Raw genomic sequence first — 24100 nt, 5'->3', positions numbered from 1 at the left:
ACCGAGTTGGCTATAAGCCATGTATGACAAGATTGAGTGGAATAACTGTTTTATTCTATCCACATTGACTGACTGGATTTTGAGAAACAGAGCTTTTTATTATTATTTTTTTTATTTTTTGCAAATTCGATAAATACAAACTTTGTACAAAACGTCTGACAATCATTTCCTCTTAGAATGTAAACAAACCTGCGAAATGATGGGAGCAATTTGTGAAAAATGCGATGATAATTCTTGAAAAATTAAAAAAAGACACGTTCTTACCATCAAATACTTTTTTTTTAATTCCATATTTTGTTGCACTTTTAGGGTTTTGTTTTCAAGTAGTTTTTTTTTTTTTTTTTTGTCCTTTGTTTATTCAGCAACACACGCCACCATTTTGTTTTTTCTCTCCTCATGGTATATGAGCTGATAGCCTAGTAGTAGAGTAGCCCATCAGAGCGTGTGATTGTTCTATCCACATTCACTGGATATGGGTAAATGTACTGAAATGCTGCTTAAAATTGAAACGATGGATCATAAATCCACCAGGAAAGGAGTTTAAACCAGGCTAAAACTCTTTGAAAAACAACTACACTAGCCTATTGTGGTCTACATAGTACCTATGCAAGAAGAGTAACCAAATTCAGCATGGGTTTGTGCGTACAGCATGGCTCGCTGGTTCAAAGAGGAAAATATAGAAAGTCTCATTAAACACAAAACAGGACATGTTGACGACAGATGTGTATCAGGATGTCCCGACCACCTTTTGCTCACAGGTGTGTATGTTGGTGGCGGATTCTATTTTCTTTGGAAAAAATTAAGTGGGTGCACACATTTTAAAAACACGCAGAGCTATAGTTGAGAAACACATCTGCAGCCAGTGAGTTTTTCAGCCTCAGACTTCTGCCTTTGTTTCTTATGGAAAGCTTTTCTTCATGGCTGTTGTCTGTCTCGGATGGCTTCTTACTTGCATCTTCTCTTTCCATTCCGACCTCTCACCCCCTCAGAATGTGTGTGCCCGAGTGTCCGCCTGGCTTTTTCCGGGATGATAAGAGGCGCTGTAAAAAGTGTTCCCCTCTATGCGAATCCTGCATCGGTAGTCGCAGCGATCAGTGTACCTCGTGCCGGCAAGGTTTTTACCTCCGAGAAGGAGCCAATACATGCATCTATGCATGCCATGAAGGCTACTATCTGGACCGTGGTAAGTTACCGCTTCCTTGCTTAATGTTGCAAGTATGGCACCACCCAAGGTTAGTCAGTAGAATATCATGCATGACTTTTTTTTCTTTTTTTCCAAATTAGTGTACTTTTTTTTTCCCTTCCTCTCCAAACCTCAGACTCTTAAACACACAGTCCTCGAACATGCCAACATCTGATGAGGTTTAATCATGAGACAATTACACTGCATTTGAGGTTTGACTCCTTGGTTTCTCTTCCAGATGCCAGCATGTGTCGTAAATGCAGCGAGAACTGCAAGAAATGTACTTCAGCAAATATCTGTATGGAGTGTAAGCCAGGGCTCAGGTAATTTCCTCTTAACGCACAGAACAACGTTTCTGTTTGTCCTGTTCACAATTTCTTGAAACGTAGCTCGAATTTCAACCCCAGTGGCTTGCATCATGGCCCAGTATCATTAGCATATTGTGTAACCGGTTGTCTTAGCATGGTTAAAGTCAAGGGACCTCACAGAAAACTCGCCAGGAAGGAACCATGGCCTGATTTTGAGAAGCTCTTGGAGACTCCTCGAACACGTGCAGTCCAGCATTTGACATTCAGATGTTGAAACGCGTTATCTAGAGAGTATTTCAGTTTCCCCATATGTGCCCAGCAACAACAGAAGGAAAAGTGAGGTGGAAAAGCAAGGGAAAGAGAAACGGGTTATGGCACACAGATCCTCTGTCTGTAATGTACAGCAGCTGTGTTCTGTGAACAATTTTGAAATATGTTTGAAGGGTGCTTTCTCTGAATCGGCCGTAAAGGTTTTTCACCCACACGTTTGGACTTTACGCCTTGCTTTGTTTAACTTTTCAGACATGTTTAGACTACTGCAGGTCTAAAAGATGGGTAACAAACCTGAAATTTGGTATATGCTGAATTTTCCGTTTGCCAGGACTCCCTTGTGAAATTCAATACCATGTTTAAGCATGTGGTAATAGAGGCGCCTATGTTAACTAATTGTCTGCCTTAATATTCATCAGCAATTATAGACTGTGGTTTGCCGATGCTGTCAGTGTATTTTTGTATTTGGAAGATGATGTTGTGTTAATTTTTCTGCTGACATCTGCTTGGGTTTTTAATAATAAATATTGAGAGCCAACTTTTTCTGTTTTTCTTTCTTAATATCTGACTCCTTTTAAAATTTTCTCTTTGCTAGTCTACAAGGGAACAGGTGTCAGCTGTCCTGTGAAGCTGGCACATACTACAATGGGCATAAACGGATGTGTGAGCAGTGCCATCCTGCTTGTGCTACGTGTGCAGGTACTTGGACCCCCCCGCACAATTAATGTATGTTCTGAAATACTGCCATTTTAACACATTGCACGTTTCATATTAAATGCATTCAGTTGAGTTTCTTAGCAACTGTTGAATAGATGGACAGAGATTTACTTTATTGATCCCGAGCTGGGAAGTTTTTTTTTTTTTGTTTTGCAGCAGCAAGTTATTAGACATGCGAAAAGAAAGACACGCTGTACAACATAAAATAGAATTAAAAAAAAAAAGATCCCAAGAACAAGCAGATTATACAATATACAGATAAAAATGTAACGATAAAAATATCTATCACTGTTGTAATTGAGTCACTAAACCTAGAGTCTGAGTCCAGTCTCAAGTCCCCAGTGTTCAAGTCCAAGTTTAAAAAAAAAAGTCAGTCGAGTCCACTATTGATCCGAGTCAAGTTGTTGCATTTTCTTTGTCAGGGAGTGCGAAGTATTCTGTCCGAGATGGATGTAAGTGCAGAAGGTGTGTTTTATTAATACAAGTGAAGACAGGTAAACAATCCAGAACGGCAGGCAAAATCGTGAAACAGGCAATAGGTCGAGTGAGGCACAAACAGTAAATCCAGGATCAGGAAACCAAACAAGGAAATAAGACTCCAGTAATGTCAGCAACACAACTCAATACTTCGCAAAGTAAGTGTGTGTTCACGGTTTTTACAGTATATGGCACGCTGATTGCGCCTTAATCCTGTGCAGGTGAGAGTCGTTTATGGTGTCCGGAACACGCCTGAGAGTCTATCTGATACGTGCGCCAAGGCGCGCAGGCGTGACGCTCTCTCTTGCACGAAATTAGTGTAGAGATAAATATCTTATGCCAAATTATTATCGCATGTTACCAAAAAAGAAAAAGAAAAAATCAGAGTCCTTGTCTCCAGTTTACGAGTCCGAATGCAGTTAACGCACAAATCCAAGTCAAGTCATGAGTCCTTAAAATTAGAACACAAGTTGGACTTGAGTCCGAGTCCTTGACTCGAGTCCTACAAGCCTGATCTATATATGTGCTTTGTACATGTGAATGTGCATTAATGGTGCTAAAAACAAGAATTGTGATAAATGAAGATAAAACTGTGCAAAAGTGACAGTATTGAACAGAAGATAAATAAAATTATTTAAAGAAATTATTATTATTATTATTATTATTATTATTATTATTAACATTATTAACATGATTATTATTATTAGTAGTAGTATTATTATTAACTGTTCAGTGTGCCTTTAGGTTTGTAATTCATGCCGTGACCTGTTTAGCAGGCCTGTCTATGAGTTCTGAGGTTTTGGCAAAATTTTGGCAACTATGAAATTTTCACTGTGGGCAAAAAAAAACAAAACCAAATGAAGAAATACTCAGATTTACATTAGTTGTTCTTTGAGATGGATTAGAATTTCTGATGGATGCTATAATGATATTTTGTACTCAGGTACTGGCATCGAGGCATGCAATAAATGTGCCGAAGGATACTATCTTGAGGAGTGGCGCTGCGTTCCCGGTTGCAGTTTAGGATACTACATGGCAGAGAAAATGATACAAAATGGAGAGGTCCAGAAGTTTTGCCACAAGTCAGTAGTGCACAAAGCTTAAAGGGATCCTCCAGCGGATTTATTCTCAAATTTATTTCAAGTAAAAGTGGTCGCAGATTTCAAAACTCAAACTTTTCATTTTCAGAGACAAGAGTGTTCAAGAAAAATGAATTTTCTTTAAAATGTCAGACGGGCTTCCTGCGGTGGTGACGTATGCGATGACGTCAGGGTAGCGGTTGCTTGGAGCAACTCCGCTGTTTATATTCTCTGTTTACACCGTAGTTTTGCTAGTTTTACAAGTATTTTACTGAATTTATCAGTTTTTAAATAAGTATGCCTCATTGTGTAGCATATAAATGCCATAATGATGCTAAAAAGAAAGCACAAGCTGGAACTAGACTGCATTTCCACAGAGAAAATGCAAAGTGTGCTTCCTTAGCTGTAGCAGAGGCTCACTGACAGAAACTGGATCAGACACGAGACCTTATGCTGCAAATTAATTTTTTTCCTCCTTACAATCTACAGAAAGTGTGTGTGTGTAGTGTGCAGAGGTGGACAAAGTACCCAACTTCATAACTTAAGTCAAAGTACAGATCCCACTGGTCAAATTTTACTCCAATACAAGTGAAAGTTGTACAGTCAAATTTTTACTGAAGTACTTGATTTAAAAAAAAATACTTGAGTATTAAGGCTACGTTCACACTGCAGGCTGAAGTGACTCAAATCCGATCTTTTCGCCCATATGTGACCTGTATCCGATCTTTTATTGACAATATGAACGACACAGATCCGATTTTTTTTCAAATCCGACCCAGGCCGTTTGGATATGTGGTCCTAATTCCGATTCCTATCCGCTCTTTTCATATGCGACTTCAGTCTGAACCGCCAGGTCGCATTCATCCGACTTGCACGTCATCAACAAGCCACAAACGTCACTATTCTGCGCTGAAGTAGGCGGCGGGTCTCTCAAAAAAAGTTGCAACAACATGGCGCATAATCACGGGCGCAGATAGAGGGTGGGACGGGTGGGATTCGTCCCACCCAGATTTAAATTCACTTCGTTCGGTCCCCCCCACTTTGCATAAGGCAAACCTCATGGAAAAATCAAAAGACTAATTACCATTCGGTTTATTGAGGTGCACAGCAGTGTATACATAGTTGCAACAACTCCCATAAAACAAAACAAAGACTGATATTTGGTTGGTTGAGCTGCGCAGACTGCACAGGTTGCGAGCTCGAGCTTGGTTGCTATAGTAACCCACAACAAGTTTGACAGGCATATCGGGGTTGGGGTTGGTTTGCTGGCAGCTTTGTCCCCCCCCAGTTCAAAAAACGTATCTGCGCCCCTGCGCGTGACATCAATGCGAGGGACGCTTCAGGCTGTGAAGGTTCTGAATCTTCTCAATGGAAGGACGCAGAGGTTAGGGAGCTGATTTCCATTTGGGGGGATGCAGCTATTCAAGCTAGATTGGATGGGTCATACCGCAACCGGGCGGTTTTACTTCCGTAAACACTGGCCATGCTCACTGCGTGTGACGTCGTCGTATCCTGCAGTGCGCATGCGGAACACTTTTAGGTCGCTTTTCGTTCATACTGAGGATCACATACAAGTCGCATATATTTGTTAATGTGAACGACCTCACAAAAAAATCGGATTTCACAAAAAAATCGGAATTGAGCATTAAGCCTTGCAGTGTGAACGTAACGTTAAAGTACATTTTCTGTCAACGCATCGTTCAGTGCGTTTACATGCACATAGAGAAAATCGAATTTCTGCCGTAGCTCGACTGAAATCGAAGTTCTAAATGCCATGGAAACACCTTAGCTCAGCTGAAATCGAACCGAACTGGATTTCTTGTAATCGAGCTACGCGACCTAGATTATGCAATTGTAGTCGAGCTACTTACTTCAACACTGCCCCTTCCGGAAGTGACGAGTGACGAGACCACAAGCGGGAAACACAACAGCCTCGGTCGGCATGACAACAGTAGTAGTAGCGAGCAGCAGAAGAGGTCAGGAGGAACAAGGAGAACGAACGAACACGGAACTGATAACTTTGTTTATACTCTTGAATAGCTCTTCTTCATGACGACAACCGGAAGTGTACCAACACGATGGGGCGTGTAGTGCCACCTGTGGCTCGGGTGCACAATGTACCTCACACAATAGCTCGATTTCCTTGTGTGCATGTAGGATTGGATTTCTCTGGCACCCCTGCTGGGACCCTTAGCTCGATTACTGACAGTAGCTCGATTTGGATGTGCATGTAAACGCACTGAGTGTTATTGCCACAACGTCTACAAAACCTAATGCCTCTGAAGCGACCAACTGGATTTACTGACTTGCTTGTAGAACCTGTAGAATAAACACCTGGTAGGATGTTACAAAATGAAACACAACTGAACTGAAAAAGAGCCATTATCATTTAATTTTTTTTGTTTGTTTTTAATTGTAACACCCTTCCCCACCCCCACAAATCAGCATTGTAGTGTTCTGACCCAGCTCTGGCAGTGTGTGCACACATGTACGTGTATGTTAATCAGGAAGACAGTGGAATAGCTGTAAATGCAGCTTCCTCAGAAAATAAAAATGACAGGATAAAGCGGCTAGAGATATTGAGATGAGACAATCCAATCTGCTTAAAACCCAGGTCCACACCTCGAGCTTAATACCTGCCCAACGGCAACACTGCTTTAAGCAAGACCAAAAAAAAAAAAAAGTGCAAGACCATCATCGGACATCAAAACAAAAAATTCCAACAATTTGTTGTGACTGACTAGTACAATACTGTCCATCTCACAGGTCTCATGTGTGCGTATGCGCGCAATTGTATGTATTCATGCACGTATGAATCTGCTTGTGGAATCATGGTGGTTTAATGTTAAGCTAGCTGGTCAGTGAGGCTCTATCTTACATGCTAGCAAACTCTTTTCCAACTTGAAATCATATTGGGTAGCTAACGTGACTAGAAAAGAAAGATTTCTACATTGTTTATTTGGCAAGATTATGCTAAAACATACATTTCTGAAAGGACTTCTTCAGATAAGTTAACGTTATTCATTTTGGCATACCGTAACTCCGTTTTTACGTGCTAACTAACAGTGTCCAAGTTAACTAGCTACATGTTATCGTTCGCTGTGGACAAGGCTACGGCAACTTGGTGGACAAATCCATGAAGAGTCATTTGACTAACCAGACTGCGTAGATATTGCAATGTTATCACTAGCTCTAAAAGCACAGACAACTTCATTACAAGCTTTCTCTTGTGGGTGGTAGAAATGGGCAACTGGACTTGCTTGAAGATTCTTGAAAACGTTTCACCTCTCGTCCAAAAGGCTTCCTCAGTTCTGTCTGACTAATAGGGAGTATCAGTATTAGTCAGACAGAACTGAGGAAGCCTTTTGGACGAGAGGTGAAACATTTTCAAGAATCTTCAAGCAAGTCCAGTTGCCCATTTCTACCACCCACAGTTTACCATGACCTGGATGATTGAGAATCTTCACAGACAAGCTTTCTCTTGGAACAAAACGTTTACAGACCTCAATATGCTTCTGCAGGTTGGATGGCGAGTTTTTGTAGGCTGTGGTAGGGTTCGTTTTCGGCAAACGAAGCAAACATTTAAAACAAAATGACTCATTATTGCTTTCTGAAAACTGAAACATGGGTTCTAAGTAAAGCCATGGGTGCATTCATTCTCCAGAATAACTGCCTCCTTCCATTCTGCCATCAACTGATTGTGTTCAAATAATGCTGTGGAGAAATCACTGAACTTGATTTTATACAGTCTGTGGACGTGACGTGACCCTAGTGATTACTGATCGGCTGTGTGCCACTTGCGAAAAAAACAATCACGTTTTAGAAAATAAAAAAAAAACTATCCAGTTTCAAAGCTGCTTCAACATAATGAAGACCTTGATAGAAATGTAGTGGAGTGAAAAGTACAATAGTTGTCTTTCGGATGTAGTGAAGTTAGTCATAAGTTGCCAAAAAAAAACCTTAAGTAATGTACAGATGCTCAAAAAGTGTACTTAAGTACAGTACTCAAGTAAATGTACTTCGTTACTGTCCACCTCTGGTAGTGTGTGTGGCCGTGCTCTCTAAAATCTGCTTAAAATGGCTCAACTTGCAGTGCGACATGACTCTTTGCATTCTAAAACCACATGATCTACGTGGTGGTGCTGGCTAGATCAACGGACTGTATGGCATGGTTTAAAATGTGCACTGAACCACTTAAAACTGAGATTTTAGAGCGCACAGCCACACACTACACACTTTGCCACTCACACTTTCTTTAGATCATGAAGAAAAAAGATTTTGCGGCATGAGGTCTCGTGTCTGATCCAGTTTCTGTCGGTGAGCCTCTGCTACAGCTGAGGAAGCACACTTTGCATTTTCTCTGTGGAAATGCAGTCTAGTTCCAGCTTGTGCTTTCTTTTTAGCATAATTGTGGCATTTATATGCTACACAATGAGGCATACTTATTTAAAAACTGATAAATTTGGTGAAATACTTGCAAAACTATGATATACACAGAGAATATAAACAGCGGAGTTTCTCCAAGTGACGGCTACCCTGACATCCTCGCATACGTCACCACTACAGGAAGCCCATCTGACATTTTAAAGAAAATTCATTTTTCTTCAACATACTCTTATCTCTGAAAATGAAAGTTTGATTTTGGAAATCTGCGACTACTTTTACTTGAAATAAGTTTGAGAATAAATCCGCTGGAGGATCCCTTTAACTAAGCACACGCACAGTGAAGATTTACTCCATAATTGTTCCTCAAAGGTTTGATTAATTTGTCCTGGTTCTTTTGCCAGGTGTGATCATACATGTTACACATGCACAGGTCCAGGAGATAGAAACTGCAGTTCCTGTGTGAAGGGATACAACCTAGAAAATGGTGTGTGTATCGTCAGCACCATCTGCAAAGATGGTGAGTACTGGCTTATTAACTCCCCCTTTATTTATTTATTTATTTATTTATTTTGTTTATTTATTATCTCCAGACTTTGGCTCTGAGACCTCTTTTTTTCTATTAAGTGTTCCCATTTTCATTTTTCATTGGGATTTTCTGCCGTCCGATTGTTACTTGCAGTCGAGCACTAAATTTACTGTCTTTGATTGGAATCAATCATTATCTTAGTTCTGATCTACTGATTTTTATTTAAAAAAATGCATGATGGTTAAATGTACTTTAATTTTGTCTTTTTGTAAATTTGTCCATCCTTTTCCAGTGGAAAATTCATTTTTTTTTCCAAATAATCCTCAAATGATGGCGGTTCCTAAAGTAATAATTGTAAAGGGAAACTTTTTACAGTGACCCATACCAGTGATTTTTATATTTCTATGCAGTGGATATAAAAAGTGTACACACCCTGTTAAAATGATAGTAGAGTTTTTTTCTGATGTTTAAAAAAAAAAAAAAACCTGATAATTTCAAAACTTTTCCCACCTTTTAATGTGACCCCTAAACTGTATAATTCAACTGAAAAACAAATCTGTTGGGGGTGAAAAAAAAAACAAAAACGTACATTAAGCTGGTTGCATAAGTGTGCACACCCTTAAATTAATACTTTGTTGAAGCACCTTTTGATTTAATTACAGCATTCAGTCTTTTTGGGTTCACACCTGCCATCAACTAAAATGACTCTGATTAACCCCAAATAAAGTTCAGACATTTACTCAGTTGCATCCTCCAGCAAAAGCCAGGGTTCACAAAGAGCTTACAAAGCATCAAAGGGATCTCATTGTTGAAAGGTATCAGTCAGGAGAAGGGTCCAAAAACATTTGCATGGCATTAGATATACCATGGAGCACAGTGAAGACAGTCATCAAGAAGTGGAGAAAATATGGGACAACAGAGACATTACCAAGAACTGGACGTCCCTCCGAAATTGATGAAAAGACAAGATGAAAACTGGTCAGGGAGGCTGCCGAGAGGCCTACAGCAACACTGAAGGAGCTGCAGGAATTTCTGGCAAGTACTGGTTGTGTACGACATGTGGTAACAATCTCCCATATTTTCCATATGCCTGGACTATGAGGTAGGGTCAAAGAAAAACATCCAGGCCCAGCTAAATTTTGCGCAGCAAAAAAAAAAAAAAAAAATCAACTTTCCCAAAAGCATGTGAGAAAACGTGTTATAGTCTGATGAAACCAAGGTTGAACTTTTTGGCCACAATTCCAAAAGGTATGTTTGGTGCAAAAACAACAGTGCGCATCACCAAAAGAACCCCATAGCCACGGTGAAGCATGGTGGTGGCAGCATCATATTTTGGGGGTTGATTTTCTTCAGCTGGAACAGGGGCTTTAGTCAAGGTGGAGGGAATATCAGTCAATTTTGGCCCCAAACCTTCAGGTGTCTGCTAGAAAGCTGAAGATGAAGAGGAATTTCATCTGTCAGCACGACAATGACCCCAAAAAAGTTTTGGAACGGCCCAGCCAGAGCCCAGACCTAAATCCAATTGAAAATCTGTGGGGTGACCTGAAGAGGGCTGTGCACAAGAGCTGTCCTCGCCATCTGACAGATTTGGAGCGCTTTTGCAAGGAAGAGTGGGCAAATATTGCCAAGTCTAGATGTGGCAGGCTGATAGACTCCGACCCTAAAAGACTGACTGCTGTAATTAAATCAAAAGGTGCTTCAACAAAGTATTAGTTTAAGGGTGTGCACACTTGTGCAACCAGCTTTTATTTTTATGTTTTTCCCCCTAACAAATTTGTTTTTCAGTTGAATTGCACAGGTTATAGGTCACATTAAAGGTGAGAAGTTTTGAAATTATTTTATCATGGTCTCAGGTTTTTCTGATGTTAAAAACAACTTAAAAAAAAATATGTAAATATCCACTGTACATATAACTCCTCCTAAATCTGATCGTACTGAAAGCACTGTAAAAATTATGCCCAGATATGTCACCGATTTGCTGATCATTTTCTTAATGTGTGTTCTCCTTCTCCTCCCTATGAATATTTTTTTTTCTCCCTCTCTCCCCACACCTTTTGATGGATTCCAAATCATACATGGATTCGACCCATCTGCTGGATTTCAAACCTGTTTCCTGCTACCTGTCATGATCACCTGATCTGCATCACTTCGTCTGCTGTCCTCTTTCTTTCTTCTCTCTTCCTGCTCTGTGGAAAGCAAATGAAGAATCATGGGCTGAGGGAAGTTTCTGTGTATTGGTGAAAAAGAACAATCTGTGTCAGAGGAAGGTTCTGCAACAGCTTTGCTGTAGAACATGTTCTCTAAATGGCTGAAGGAACCATAACGGTGCCACTTGCCGTTGACGTTCAGCTAATTTATATTTCCAACCAAGAACCTCTAATATGGGACTATGCTGAGAGGTTTCTCGGTGCCAGAACTACAACAAACCTACCTTTACCTGTGCGTGTGTGTCTGTCTGTGTGTGTGTGGGGTTTTGGAAGAACCTGTCAGGGTGCTGCGACTGGGATCAATAATAAATAACAAATCATATGGTTCAGTATTTTGTGACCAAAGCATGAATGCCAAAATTTTTGTACCTTTTTTTTTTTTTTTGGTCCAGAGATGATAAAATCAGAGAGGCACACTGACTGACTGAAAAAGTGATGTTTCTTTGTTTTGTCCTCTAACAGAATGATGAAAGATGACTAAAGCCCAGTTTGTGCATTTTATAAATAAATTTGAAATCATCACTGAAGCAGTTTATTGTTTTTCAGCTTCAGCTACACCTCGATGAGCAAAGAAAACACTTAAACTTAACAGTGGAGAATATTCTACCATTTTAAACCAATTTTTAAGTTTAGTTCAGAAAAGACTTGTCCCAAGGTCTAAATGGCATAGTTTTAACCAGTATCGTAATTGTGTATAACTTTACTGTTTAGAAAATTGTTGGCTCAGGCTCTCGCGCGTGTTTACATGCACGTGCATGATTTCATACTCGACTTGGACTTGACATATGCATGTAGTGAAAGTATTTTCATCTAAATACCTAAGACTGTTTACAAAACCTTTCTAAGACTCATTCTTTATATAATCACTGGTGGTAAATAAGTTAGCAGTCAACTAGTGTCTCCCCCCCCCCCCCCCCCCCTTTATTTTTTTATTTTATTTTTTAAGCACCTACTTCTCGATCACATTTAATGTCCTCAGAATAACCAATTAATTAATGCACATACACATGTTTTCAATCATTTTCCAAACCACTTTAGCAGAGGACAATTTTATTTTTGACTGAAATTAAAGCAGCTTAAAATTAATTTCAATAGCACGCCATGTCCAGATGGTCTGATGGACGGTTTGAAAGAGATGATTAAATTTAGGAATGACTGCGCACAACCTAATGACACCGACCAAGGTGCTATAATGGTTTTATGTGTGTCCTGTGTTCTGCACTGTTCTGTTTTGTCTTCAAAATACCGGTAATTCCATTTTTTTTGTGAATTATTAATTCATTAAAAAAATCATTTAAACTAGTATTTTTGTATCTATGGACTAAATGGTCATTCCATAATAGTTAATTATTCAGACTAGGTTTTAAAGTGGCTCTAAAGCATAATCGGTTCTTTTTATATAATTTTTTTTTTTTTAAGAAAGACGTTTATGGCAAAATAACCGATGCCAATTATATGGCATCGTTGCCAATTATATGGCATTGTTACAAATTTATGGCATTATAGGAACCACAGTTTTAGAACCCAGGCCAACATTATGCTGGAAAAACTGGGTTCGACTATATTCCCTGCTACAGAAGAAGCCTTGGGAGTGAGGAACTGAAATTCTCAATGGTCTGAATATACTGAGAAAATGTTTAATTGTATTCGGCAGAATGGAGTCGAGCGTTTCATTCCTGTAAGGCATTTTGAACAATTTACTTGTGCTTCGAAGATTTTTATGTCTTTATTTATGAATAATTGATTTAATTCATTTTATGCCATGTGGTTTGAGATGATGTAATCTTTTATTTATATATAGATAATTATATAGATGTATATAAACGGTCAGATTTTTGTTAAATGCGGGAGGGATTTTATTCTGGGAAATCATGTATTCATGTTTGCATTCATGTTGCAAGAAAATGGTATAACCATAAGTTTCTGCAAATACAGTACATGCAACATTACATAACTTATATATATATATATATAGGAATATATATAAATTAGTTGATGTAGAAATGTTTCACTTATTTTGTTCTGATTTTTTTTTTTTTTTTTTAAATGTACATGTGTATTTTGATCACATAACCAAAAAATGCTATTGAGCCCAGGTCTCCCCCCCCCTTGGGGTAGTAATTGGAAGTTTTTTTTTTAAATAAATTTTTTTTCTAATTGTTTTTAGATGACCTCAACAATATATAGATGAGGATTTGTTGTAGAAAGAGCCCTCACAGAGGACCCTGGATGGGACAATTTACTGATCATTTAATTAACTTTTAAAATAAAAATGAGACACCTGGGAGTGCAAATGACATGATTTTTGCTTTACTCCTTACATAGTATGATCAAATTGGTTTCCACCATGTTTTGAAATGTCAATGTAGTAAGAATTTCGACTTGGGTGGGGGGGGATTCTGGTTGTGCGAGAATGCGTTGGTCTTCTCATTTCCTTACAAAAGGTTTTCTTTGTTTTGAAGGGAACAATTCACAGCTTGAGCAAGAGAACCCCTAGTTATTTGTGTCGGGGGCAACACAAAGCCGACTACACAAGAACAATGGATTTTAAAAAAAAGACTATTTGCACTACCACATGTCTTGAGTTGTCATTTCCTTCTAAATTTATCATGGGTTTATTTATTTATTTTTTTAAATTTGTTGTTCCCTTCACCCATGATCTCTCTAATCAGGTAGGTCTTGAATAGTAATCTCATTTTGTATTTAATAATGCTTTAACTTGCTTCAAATAACCATAAATGTAACGAAGATACAAGCAGAAATGTCCTGTATTCTCTTGAAGCCAATGTGCGTTTGGTTCTTATTATAGTATGTTTTTGCTTGATTTTTTTTTTTTTTTGGAAACCTATTGAAACAAGTGCACATTTAACTTTATTCTACCTCCGCTCCGAAGGAGGTGGATATACTGGTTTACCTCTGTCCGTCCGAAACACCCCTTTTTTCTCAGCAAGCACAAATCATAGCTACTTAGTACTAAACTTCAGCTTGGGGTTCTATACCGTATATACTGTGTTCAGGTCTGTCACACATCGACTTTCTGTTTACCAACTGAATGTGTTTATGAAACATAGCATGGATTTACAAAATTTTCACAACATATTTTTCTCAGCAACTACAAATCACAACTGCTTGATATTTGGTACCAAGCTTCAGCTTGGGGTTCTATACCGTGTATACCATTTTCGGGTCTGTCGCACATCGACTTCCTGTTTACCGACTAAATGTATTTACAAAACGCACATAGTGTGGATTTACAACATTTTCGTAACATTTTTTTCTCAGCAACTACAAATCATAGCTGCTTGATATTTGGTACTGAGCTTCAGCTTGGGGTTCCGCTTTTTGGTCTGTCGCACATCAACTTCTTGTTTACGAAACATGCATAGCATGGATTTACAAAATTTTCATAACACTTTTTTTTTTCTCAGCAATTAAAAATCACAACTGCTTGATGTTTGGTACTGAGCTTCAGCTTGGGGTTCTATACAGTGTATACTGTGTTTTTTTTTTCCTCTTTTCTCCCCTTTCTTCTTCAGGTCTGTCGCATATCGCATTCCTGTTTACCGACTGAATGTATTTACTATATATACACTACCGTTCAAAAGTTTGGGGTCACCCAGACAATTGTGTTTTTTCCATGAAAAGTCACACTTATTTACCACCATAAGTTGTAAAATGAATAGAAAATATAGTCAAGACATTTTTCTGGCCATTTTGAGCATTTAATCGACCCCACAAATGTGATGCTCCAGAAACTGAATCTGCTCAAAGGAAGGTCAGTTTTATAGCTTCTCTAAAGAGCTAAACTGTTTTCAGCTGTGCTAACATGATTGTACAAGGGTTTTCTAATCATCCATTAGCCTTCTGAGGCAATGAGCAAACACATTGTACCATTAGAACACTGGAGTGAGAGTTGCTGGAAATGGGCCTCTATACACCTATGGAGATATTGCACCAAAAACCAGACATTTGCAGCTAGAATAGTCATTTACCACATTAGCAATGTATAGAGTGGATTTCTGATTAGTTTAAAGTGATCTTCATTGAAAAGAACAGTGCTTTTCTTTCAAAAATAAGGACATTTCAAAGTGACCCCAAACTTTTGAACGGTAGTGTAATAAAAAATAGAGAGCATGGATTTACAATTTTCATAACATTTTTCTCAGCAACTACAAATCACAACTGCTTGATTCATAATAAGTGTCCTATTCCTTCAATTGCTTGCATTCTGATCTAAGCGAGTGTGTGTGTGTGTGGGGGGGGGGGGATATGTAAATGAGCAGTAGCTTACAGTTGAGCTTGTTTACAGTTTGAAATTCATAATGCCATTAGCTTGGCCAGCTTTTGATTTGGTTCACTTAAGCATGCCAAAGACCTTTTTTAATTTTAATTTAAAAAAAAATTTTTTTGTTAACTCCTGGAACTGTAAGTGTATTTAAATGTAGTCAGGTATGAGTTGTTGCCACAGTCTTGCTCGGATTTATTCGTGCTGGAGTCTTGGTAGTTAGCAGTAACACGGTTACACTGGGTTAATATGGACTTCCACTGGTTTCACAGGGCCGCAATTGTTGAGTATTCATTTACAGAGGGTTTTTCCCCCTCCCCCTGTGTAGAATGACCTTTTTTTTTTTTAATTACTCACTCCCCCCCCCCCCCCCCCCCCCCCCCCCCCCCCCCCCAAATGTCTGATTGAAATACTATGAAGGTTTTTCCAAGAATGATATGACATGTACTGGAGACATTCCTCCACTTTCTGGGAATGACATGACCTTGGCTTTGGCCCATTTAAAAAAAAAATTGTATTTTTAAAAAAGCTCTTTAGAGCAAATGATTGACAATTTAGGTTGTGTAAGGCCAAATGAGGTCATGCAGGGTCATTGCTCAGTTCTGTTTAGAGGCATCAGAATTCAATAGGGTGTATTAGAGAGTAAGCCATAGGTCAACCTACTATAGACACCCTACTCTATGGGGAAAACTCCCAGCTGTCCACAAACGCATCCATCAGTTTGTGGTGAAAGGTTATGCTAAATGTCTCTGGTTTCCTTCAGGGACCCACAGCGTTGTACTGATGCTGTGATTGGGTATTTTCAAATGTTCCCGTAGTACATAAATGGAGCTATGTGGTGTTTTAATTTTTTTTTCTTCTCTCTAAGGGGGGAAAAAACGCAGTGCATTTTCATTGCATGTTGCTGGGGAGATCCTCACATATCTGTCGTGCTCATGGTGAACGTAGCATTATTATTATTATTATTATTATTATTATTATTATTATTATTGTATGGTCAACAGGAGTGAAACATGCTGGTGTGCATTTCAGTATATGAATATAATTTTCATGTTTTATATTTTCTTAATGCTCCCCACTATCAAGACAACCCGATAAATAAAATTTCATGAACTGTACAGAATTTTTAAAAAAATTATTTTTAATATAAAGTTTTAGGTTTGTTGAATGAAAAGAAGTTCAGAAAAAATGCTCATTTTGTATATGCACGTCCCTAATCCATGACATTCAACTTGAAAATCTGGGTGTGGTTTAACTGAACAGGGTACAAGTACCGTATGGGGTTTGTATGTACCGAAAGTATTTTGATATACAGTCCTGTGCAAAAGTCTTAGGCACATAAAGAAATGCTGTAGACCAAAAATGGCTTAAAATAATGAAATTAAATATTTCAACATTTAAAAAAAAAAAATGCTACCGTAAGTAGAGTAAGCCATAATAAATGAAACGGTCAATATTTGGTGTGAGACGACTCTTTGCTTTTAAAAATAAAAAATGGTAGTCTCAGGTCCAACGAGTGCAGTTTTATCAGGAAATGGGCTGTAGGTTTTATTGAGCATCTTGCAGAACCAGCTACAATTATTTTCTTCTGGACACTTTGACTGTCACACACTTCTTAATTTTGCACCAAAACCCAGTAGTCTTCATTATGATGTTTTTTTTTTTTTTCTTTTTTTTAAATCTGAAACGCGCTCTCTTGTAACGTAATGCTGCTCAGATAAAAAAATTTTTTTCTTCCCCTGTAACATTTTAATTTTGTTCTGGAAAACAAATGTTCGGAGTTCTAAAATTTATTTTTTTTTTAATGTTTTGACTTGAAGTCATAAAATAGAAATCTATAACAAAGTTTGTATGGGAAAAAAAAAACCAAATAGGGTGCCTAAGACTTGTGCACAGTGCTGTATGTACAGTATGTGTAATGCGACTACATTTTCTGCAACTTAAATAAAATTGTACAATAGTTTATTTCCTGGCCACTAATTTGACTGGACAAGCAACGTTTCAAGAGTGCTGATATTTAGCATAACACAAATGGTTAGAAGTACCAGTGCTATCACACTGTCTGTGTTTGCTACTTAAAAGCCCAGTTCTAGTAATGGTTTGTTAAATTGAAAGTTACTGCATACATTACTGAATGGGCTGTCAGTTATTCTGTGTGTTGGCATGGTAACGGACAATGTTGTATAAAAGCAGTCCGCTTGTTAAGCCATAACAAGCGTAATGACTGTATTTACGGGGCCAAGTCTTGTCTTCTCAACATCCATAGTGCTGGGTGAGTCCTTGTAGTTTCAATAGATCTGAGTCCAGAAAAACTGCAGTTGCCTTGAAGGAAAGTTTAAAACAAAGAGGCGAGGGTGTGGGACAAACGGTGGTTAGTTGTTGTGGGGACAGTGATCATCAGTGATTGGTTACAAGCACAAGTCAGGAGTTATGCTGCAAGCGAACCTGCTTTCTCAACTCGTATAACAATGGCTGTTTGGGGAGCCAGAGAGCTGTATCGAGTTCAAAACTGTGTCACGAATATGGACTGAATTTTTTGTTTTGGCTTTTAAAAAAAAAAAATAAGCTCTTAAAAAAAAATATATATATATATATATATATATATATATATATATATATATATATATATATATATATATATATATATATATATATATATATATCACCAAACCTAGCAACAAAGTCTCTACACTGTCGACACTGAAGGGGCATTTGGCCCCAGAAATGGTTCTTGCTGTCAACACTTGCAGTCGTGCTCTTGTACTGAATATCAGCATGACTGTGATTCACTACAACAGCACTCTTTCTCGTGTGATGTTGCTAAATCGGCTGACTCACAAGACCCTCTGATTGTGTAATGTTTATCAAACGTTCGTAAACCTTTTAAACATAAGGACTGGTACAAACAAAGGTAAGCTCATTGGTCCTATCTTTTTATTTTACTTTATTTTCTATTCCATACTTGTTTACCAAGCTTTGTATAACATGAGCATTTTGAGATTTTTATTTTTTTTTACATGATTAATCCTTTAAACGTTAATCACATGAATAATTCAAATAGACTATTATTCAGTACCTACTATGAATTATTATTCAGTAACTACAGAGAAACTGAAAGCTATAAATGGTTTATTTTTTTTATTATTTAGATATCTAGATTTGAAACGAAACTCTTTCTTCCTAAGGTCACTATCTGAATGATGGGAAATGTCATTTATGCGACATTACTTGTGATAAGTGTAAAGGACCAACGAGCGAGGACTGCCTTCGCTGTTTTTCGACTCGGTAAGTCAACTGATGAGTTTAAAAGGAAGACCTTTTACGCTGCCATTCTTATTAATGTTCATCAGAATGGACATGACGTTACTGGGTTATATACACGATTTTTACTTGATGTTCAAAATGCCAAGGTAACAGCTACCTGTTTTCCTTCCTCTGCAGGTTCTTTGATGATGGACGCTGTGTAACACAATGCGAGTCTGGAAAGTTTGAAAGAGATGGCCAGTGTCTTCCCTGCCATCCTACATGTCATGACTGTAATGATGAAGGGCCTGACAAATGCACCAGCTGCAGCAGAGGTAGTTTCAATGTCGCCTAAGAATACAGAGAAACAAACGGCTCGATTAAATACACCTGCTACTGGTACCAGGGTCTAACAAAAGGCTGCTGGGCTCATCCAAAAACAGTGTGAGATACGATCAAAACATTCCAGGACTGTCCCTGTTGTGAACCAACAGAGCGTGGCAAGGTCATGCGTGTGTGATGGTGAGTCAGCATGCTGTAGAATGTTGCACTGTCAACATCAGGACCTGTTACATTAGTGACAAGGTGCACATACGCATCGGCGATGGAAACCCTGGGTATGTTTCAGCAAGCCTACATCAATGAAGCAATAAACTGGGCGAGGTGTTTAAAGAGGGGCAGGATGGCATTTTGCTTCTTTTGACACATGAATGCCACTCAAAACAGATTGCCCAGCTCATTCCTTCATTGATGTCGGCTTGCTGAAACATTGCCAGGGTCTCTGTTGCTGATTCTCCAGATTTGACCCAGAATTTAATCTTTGGTCTTGACTCCATAGTAAAATCGCAAATGCGCATCTGCACGTTATCACAAAAATGTGCATCACGCAGGTCTCAATGCTGACAGCTCAATGTCGCATGTTAGGGTTGGCTCGGTTCAGTATGCTACCTGGCATGGTACTAGCGTGGCGGCTACAATTATCGACAGTCCATAATTATCGACACCTTTTTAGATTTACCAATAAAAAAAAAACAATCTTACAAAGGCTATCAGTTACAACAGTTATTTTGGTTAATTAATCAACCTGAAGACAAACACACACGGCCTTTTGATCTTGTCGTCTGATGACAGCTCATTACCGGGGAGAGAATTTTTTTTTTTTAAGCACGATCAGCAATTTGAGGAAAACCCGGATGTCAGCATGGTGGAAAGATCATGGACATGTTTTTACTGATCAAATTCACCGATATTTCATGATCTCATTGTCAACCTACTTTGTTTCTTACGCTTTCATTTGACAGTCGCCATTTTGTATCTAAACGTGCGTTTGAGAAGTCACGTGAGGTGTCGATAATAGTGATCGCTTTCACCAGTGTCCACCATTATCAACACCCTGTGGAATTAAGTGACATTTACAACTGTTATGGATCAATCTTTGTGTAACATTGTTGAAGTAGATGAAGTACTTTTTATATATTAAAAAAAAAGTGCTTTTTTTTTTTTTTCCTTCTGATTTCATAACAGAATGGAATGTTGATGGAGTATTTGGAATCCGATTGCAATAAATAGAATTAGACCAGAATTAAATTCCTAGCATAAAAAAAAAATTACATGCTTGAAATATTCAGATTTTTCTATTCCATTCAGAATTTTTTTTCCCAGTTTGTTGTAAATATCTCCCACATTTTATATTTTGGTTCAAGGAATGATATGCGACCTTTGACCTGGATTTTCATGTGGTCAATTGCCTGTTGACATTTATTGGTAAACTACAAAACTAGAAATGAATCCAAACAGCGAATGATTAACAAAATGTGCTCTACGAATTTTTTTCCATGCACTTAATTTGCATGTTAATATTTTTTCGAACTGTTGGTCTTGTCATGGGGCGGCACAGTGGTGTAGTGGTTAGCGCTGTCACCTCACAGCAAGAAGGTCCGGGTTCGAGCCCCGTGGCCGGCGAGGGCCCTTCTGTGTGGAGTTTGCATGTTCTCCCCGTGTCCGCGTGGGTTTCCTCCGGGTGCTCCGGTTTCCCCCACAGTCCAAAGACATGCAGGTTAGGTTAACTGGTGACTCTAAATTGACCGTAGGTGTGAATGGTTGTCTGTGTCTATGTGTCAGCCCTGTGATGACCTGGCGACTTGTCCAGGGTGTACCCCGCCTTTCGCCCGTAGTCAGCTGGGATAGGCTCCAGCTTGCCTGCGACCCTGTAGAACAGGATAAAGCGGCTAGAGATAATGAGATGAGATGGTCTTGTCATGAGTATTTTCACACAGAATGTGAATATTATGCGATAGAAAAAAAAATGACTTCACACCAAGGTCTTTTTTTTTTTTTCAGCTTTCGCACAGTGAATAAACACATTGTGACTGATCACGTTGTACAGAACGGAGGTCCTGTGGTGACACACACAACTGGCAAAACAGCCTCGAATGTAGCAGTGAGCCTCTGCTATGCACCAGGGTCGCGTCGCTCACGTCTGGGAGCTGAGCAGCTATAGTTGTATCGAGTTTTATTCCTATCTTTAATCAAGAGTGTGGTCTTTCTGTTTGAGAGCAGTATTTTATTCATTTCACGTTCAGATTTGGCATCTGTAAGCAGAAGGCCTGTGAGAGCATGAGTAGGGGCTGTTTGTGAGCAAAGAGAGAGGGGGAGACTTTTTTTTTTTTTTTTTTTAAAGCAGGAGCTGAGAATTGCACGCGAGTCGGGGCTGTTTGAGAGGGAGCAGAGGAAACGCTGCAAAATCTGAACATGAAATAAAAAAAAATAATGCTCTCAAATTGAAAGACCATGTTCTTGATTAAAGATGGGAATAAAACTCCATCTCATTTCATCCGTGAACACACAACCCCATGAGTGCTGCTTTCTTGTTGTCAAACATCCCTTCTCTCAGCTTCAACTCTTTTTAATGAGATTATGAAACTCTACGTTATTGTTTGTACCCAAAACTTTCTTGTGTGTCTATATTTATTGTCTTCTTCACTGCTGGACGACTCCCTCATTCATTGAGGATTCTACTGACAGTCTCGGCGTGAAACAAGCACGAAATAGAATGACACATTAAAAGAATGTGTGTGTACTTTTCTGTGTGAAAACTTCACATTTTTGCATCCCAATTTCCTGTCGTATCCAGTGTGTAAAGGGCCTTAGTGTTCAACTTGCGTCACGTCCACAAGCTGCTGGCTTAAAGGGCAGGTGAAAGGGAGCGTTTCAAAGTATAGCGAAAAAAAATCAGAGAAATGCAGTAATGTTAACTAGTAATTGATGATACCATAACACTTCAAATGTCAAATATATCGGAAAGGGTGAATTAACGGTAACTGGAGCAACCCTATGCAGCATACTGAGAATTACTGCTCGCTTCTCCTGGACTCCGTTCCTTCAGAACAGGAACAATCCCAGAACTTTTATCACACCTTGTAAAGTCAATATTGTTCAGACTAAATTCCCACCAAGAGGAATATTCGCTGTACTCTTGGTTTTGTCCAAAATAAGAATTCGAACAGGATGGCTGTTTTTATCCTGCCTGAAGGCCATCTTAATTTTGGAAGCAAAAACCCAAATCTGGGCAGTTGAAGATTAGAAAATGGTCAAACAACATTTTGGTGTGTGTCTGCCCATTGTCGCTTGAGAGTCCTGTTCTTGGCTGATAGGAGTGGAAGCAGACGTGGTCCTCTGCTGAAACCCATTAGCCACAAGGTTCGACATTTGTTCTGAGATGCTTTACTGCTCACTATGGTCTTAGACTGATTTTTTTTTTTTTTCCCTTGAAGCTATAACTGGTCTGGCTATTCTCCTCCGACCTGTCTCATAAACAGTGTGTTTCCTCTCACTGAAATTTATTTATTTATTTTCGCACCATTCTGTGTAAACTCTCGAGACTGTTGCTTCCATGACACGAGGCTGATTTTATAGCACGAATGTGCAGGTGTTCTTAATAAACTGAACAGTGAGTGTATTGTTCAGCTAATTACCAGAACATACCTACCTTTTTCTACGTTGATTAGATTTTAAACCATTTATACTGCCTCAACCATTTCAACCACCAGAAATATAATTTTATTATATTGTATAACAAAATTAATGTAGCCAGTATTTATTTGTAGATATACAAATCTTTTGTTTGGGGGAGGGGGACATTTTAGAAAACATTCTCATGGTTAGCTCCATTTTTCATCAACAATCAAGCAAATGAAATGTTTTCACCAAATTTGTTAATTATACGCAAATAAATGCTTATAACTGTAACACAGGTGTGGAGAGTGAGAGAAACCGAGCATAGCTTCATACGTAGCAGATTAAAGCTAATATAAAGTTAGCCATCGATTTGGTATAAATTGCCTAGTTAGCCACCGATATTTGGTGTGAGGAAAGTTAGCCACTGATGATGATGATGATGATTATTATTATTATTATTATTATTATAATAATAATCATCTCATCTCCAGCCGCTTTATCCTGTCCTACAGGGTCGCAGGCAAGCTGGAGCCTATCCCAGCTGACTACGGGCGAAAGGCGGGGTACACCCTGGACAAGTCGCCAGGTCATCACAGGGCTGACACATAGACACAGACAACCATTCACACTCACATTCACACCTACGGTCAATTTAGAGTCACCAGTTAACCTAACCTGCATGTCTTTGGACTGTGGGGGAAACCGGAGCACCCGGAGGAAACCCACGCGGACATGGGGAGAACATGCAAACTCCGCACAGAAAGGCCCTCACCGGCCACGAGGCTCGAACCCGGACCTTCTTGCTGTGAGGCGACAGCGCTAACCACTACACCACCATGCCGCCCAATAATAATAATTTTTTCTTTGGTGTGAGGAAAGTTAGCCCCTGGTTTTTGGATTTATTTTTAATTTATTTTTTTTCTATTTATTTTTTGTGAGGAAAGTTAGCCACTGATTATTTGGTGGGAGGAAAGTTAGCCACTGATTGGAATTTTTTTTTCCTCTTTTTTTTTGTGAGGAAAGTTAGCCACCGATATTTGGTGTGAGGAAAGTTAGCCAGCAATTGGATATTTTTTTATTTATTTTTTTTGGTGTGAGGAAAGTTAGCCACTGATTGGATCCCCCCCCCCCCCCCCCCCCCATCTTATTTTATTTATTTGTTTGTGTGAGAGAGGAAAGTTAGCCACCAATATTTGGTGAGAGGAAAGTTAGCCACTGATTTTAATTTTTATTTTTTTTTGTGTGTGAGGAAAGTTAGCCACCGATGTTTGGTGTGAGGGAAGTTAGCCACTGATTGGACCCCACCCCCCCCACCCCCCCCCCAAAAAAAATCTTATTTTATTTATTTATTTGTTTGTGTGTGAGAGGAAAGTTAGCCACCAATATTTGGTGAGAGGAAAGTTAGCCACTGATTTTAATTTTAATTTTTTGTGTGTGTGTGAGAGGAAAGTTAGCCACCGAT

At 38.9% G+C, this 24100-nt stretch overlaps 1 protein-coding gene across 5 annotated transcripts in view; it reads left to right on the top strand.

The window, feature by feature from the left end:
* The window catches only part of pcsk5b (proprotein convertase subtilisin/kexin type 5b), a 103662-nt gene that overhangs the window by 42760 nt on the left and 36802 nt on the right, over positions 1 to 24100 (top strand). For 2 of the 5 annotated variants that reach the window (XM_060931383.1, XM_060931382.1), the window contains exons 16-21: positions 990 to 1183; positions 1422 to 1506; positions 2357 to 2460; positions 3899 to 4037; positions 8822 to 8937; positions 11143 to 11680. In XM_060931383.1, the coding sequence (XP_060787366.1) occupies positions 990 to 1183; positions 1422 to 1506; positions 2357 to 2460; positions 3899 to 4037; positions 8822 to 8937; positions 11143 to 11258 (754 nt within the window). In that variant the 3' untranslated portion in view covers positions 11259 to 11680. Of the gene's footprint in view, positions 1 to 989; positions 1184 to 1421; positions 1507 to 2356; positions 2461 to 3898; positions 4038 to 8821; positions 8938 to 11142; positions 11681 to 18623; positions 18724 to 18879; positions 19017 to 24100 lie in introns of those variants that run through there. The other 3 variants (XM_060931385.1, XM_060931384.1, XR_009655490.1) reach the window with 3 other exon arrangements.

This window comes from Neoarius graeffei, chromosome 10 (assembly GCF_027579695.1).
Source record: "Neoarius graeffei isolate fNeoGra1 chromosome 10, fNeoGra1.pri, whole genome shotgun sequence".
Taxonomy (NCBI): Eukaryota; Metazoa; Chordata; class Actinopteri; order Siluriformes; family Ariidae; genus Neoarius; species Neoarius graeffei.
The sequence above is the reverse complement of the archived record's forward strand: the minus strand, read 5'-3'. Positions and strand labels throughout refer to the sequence as shown.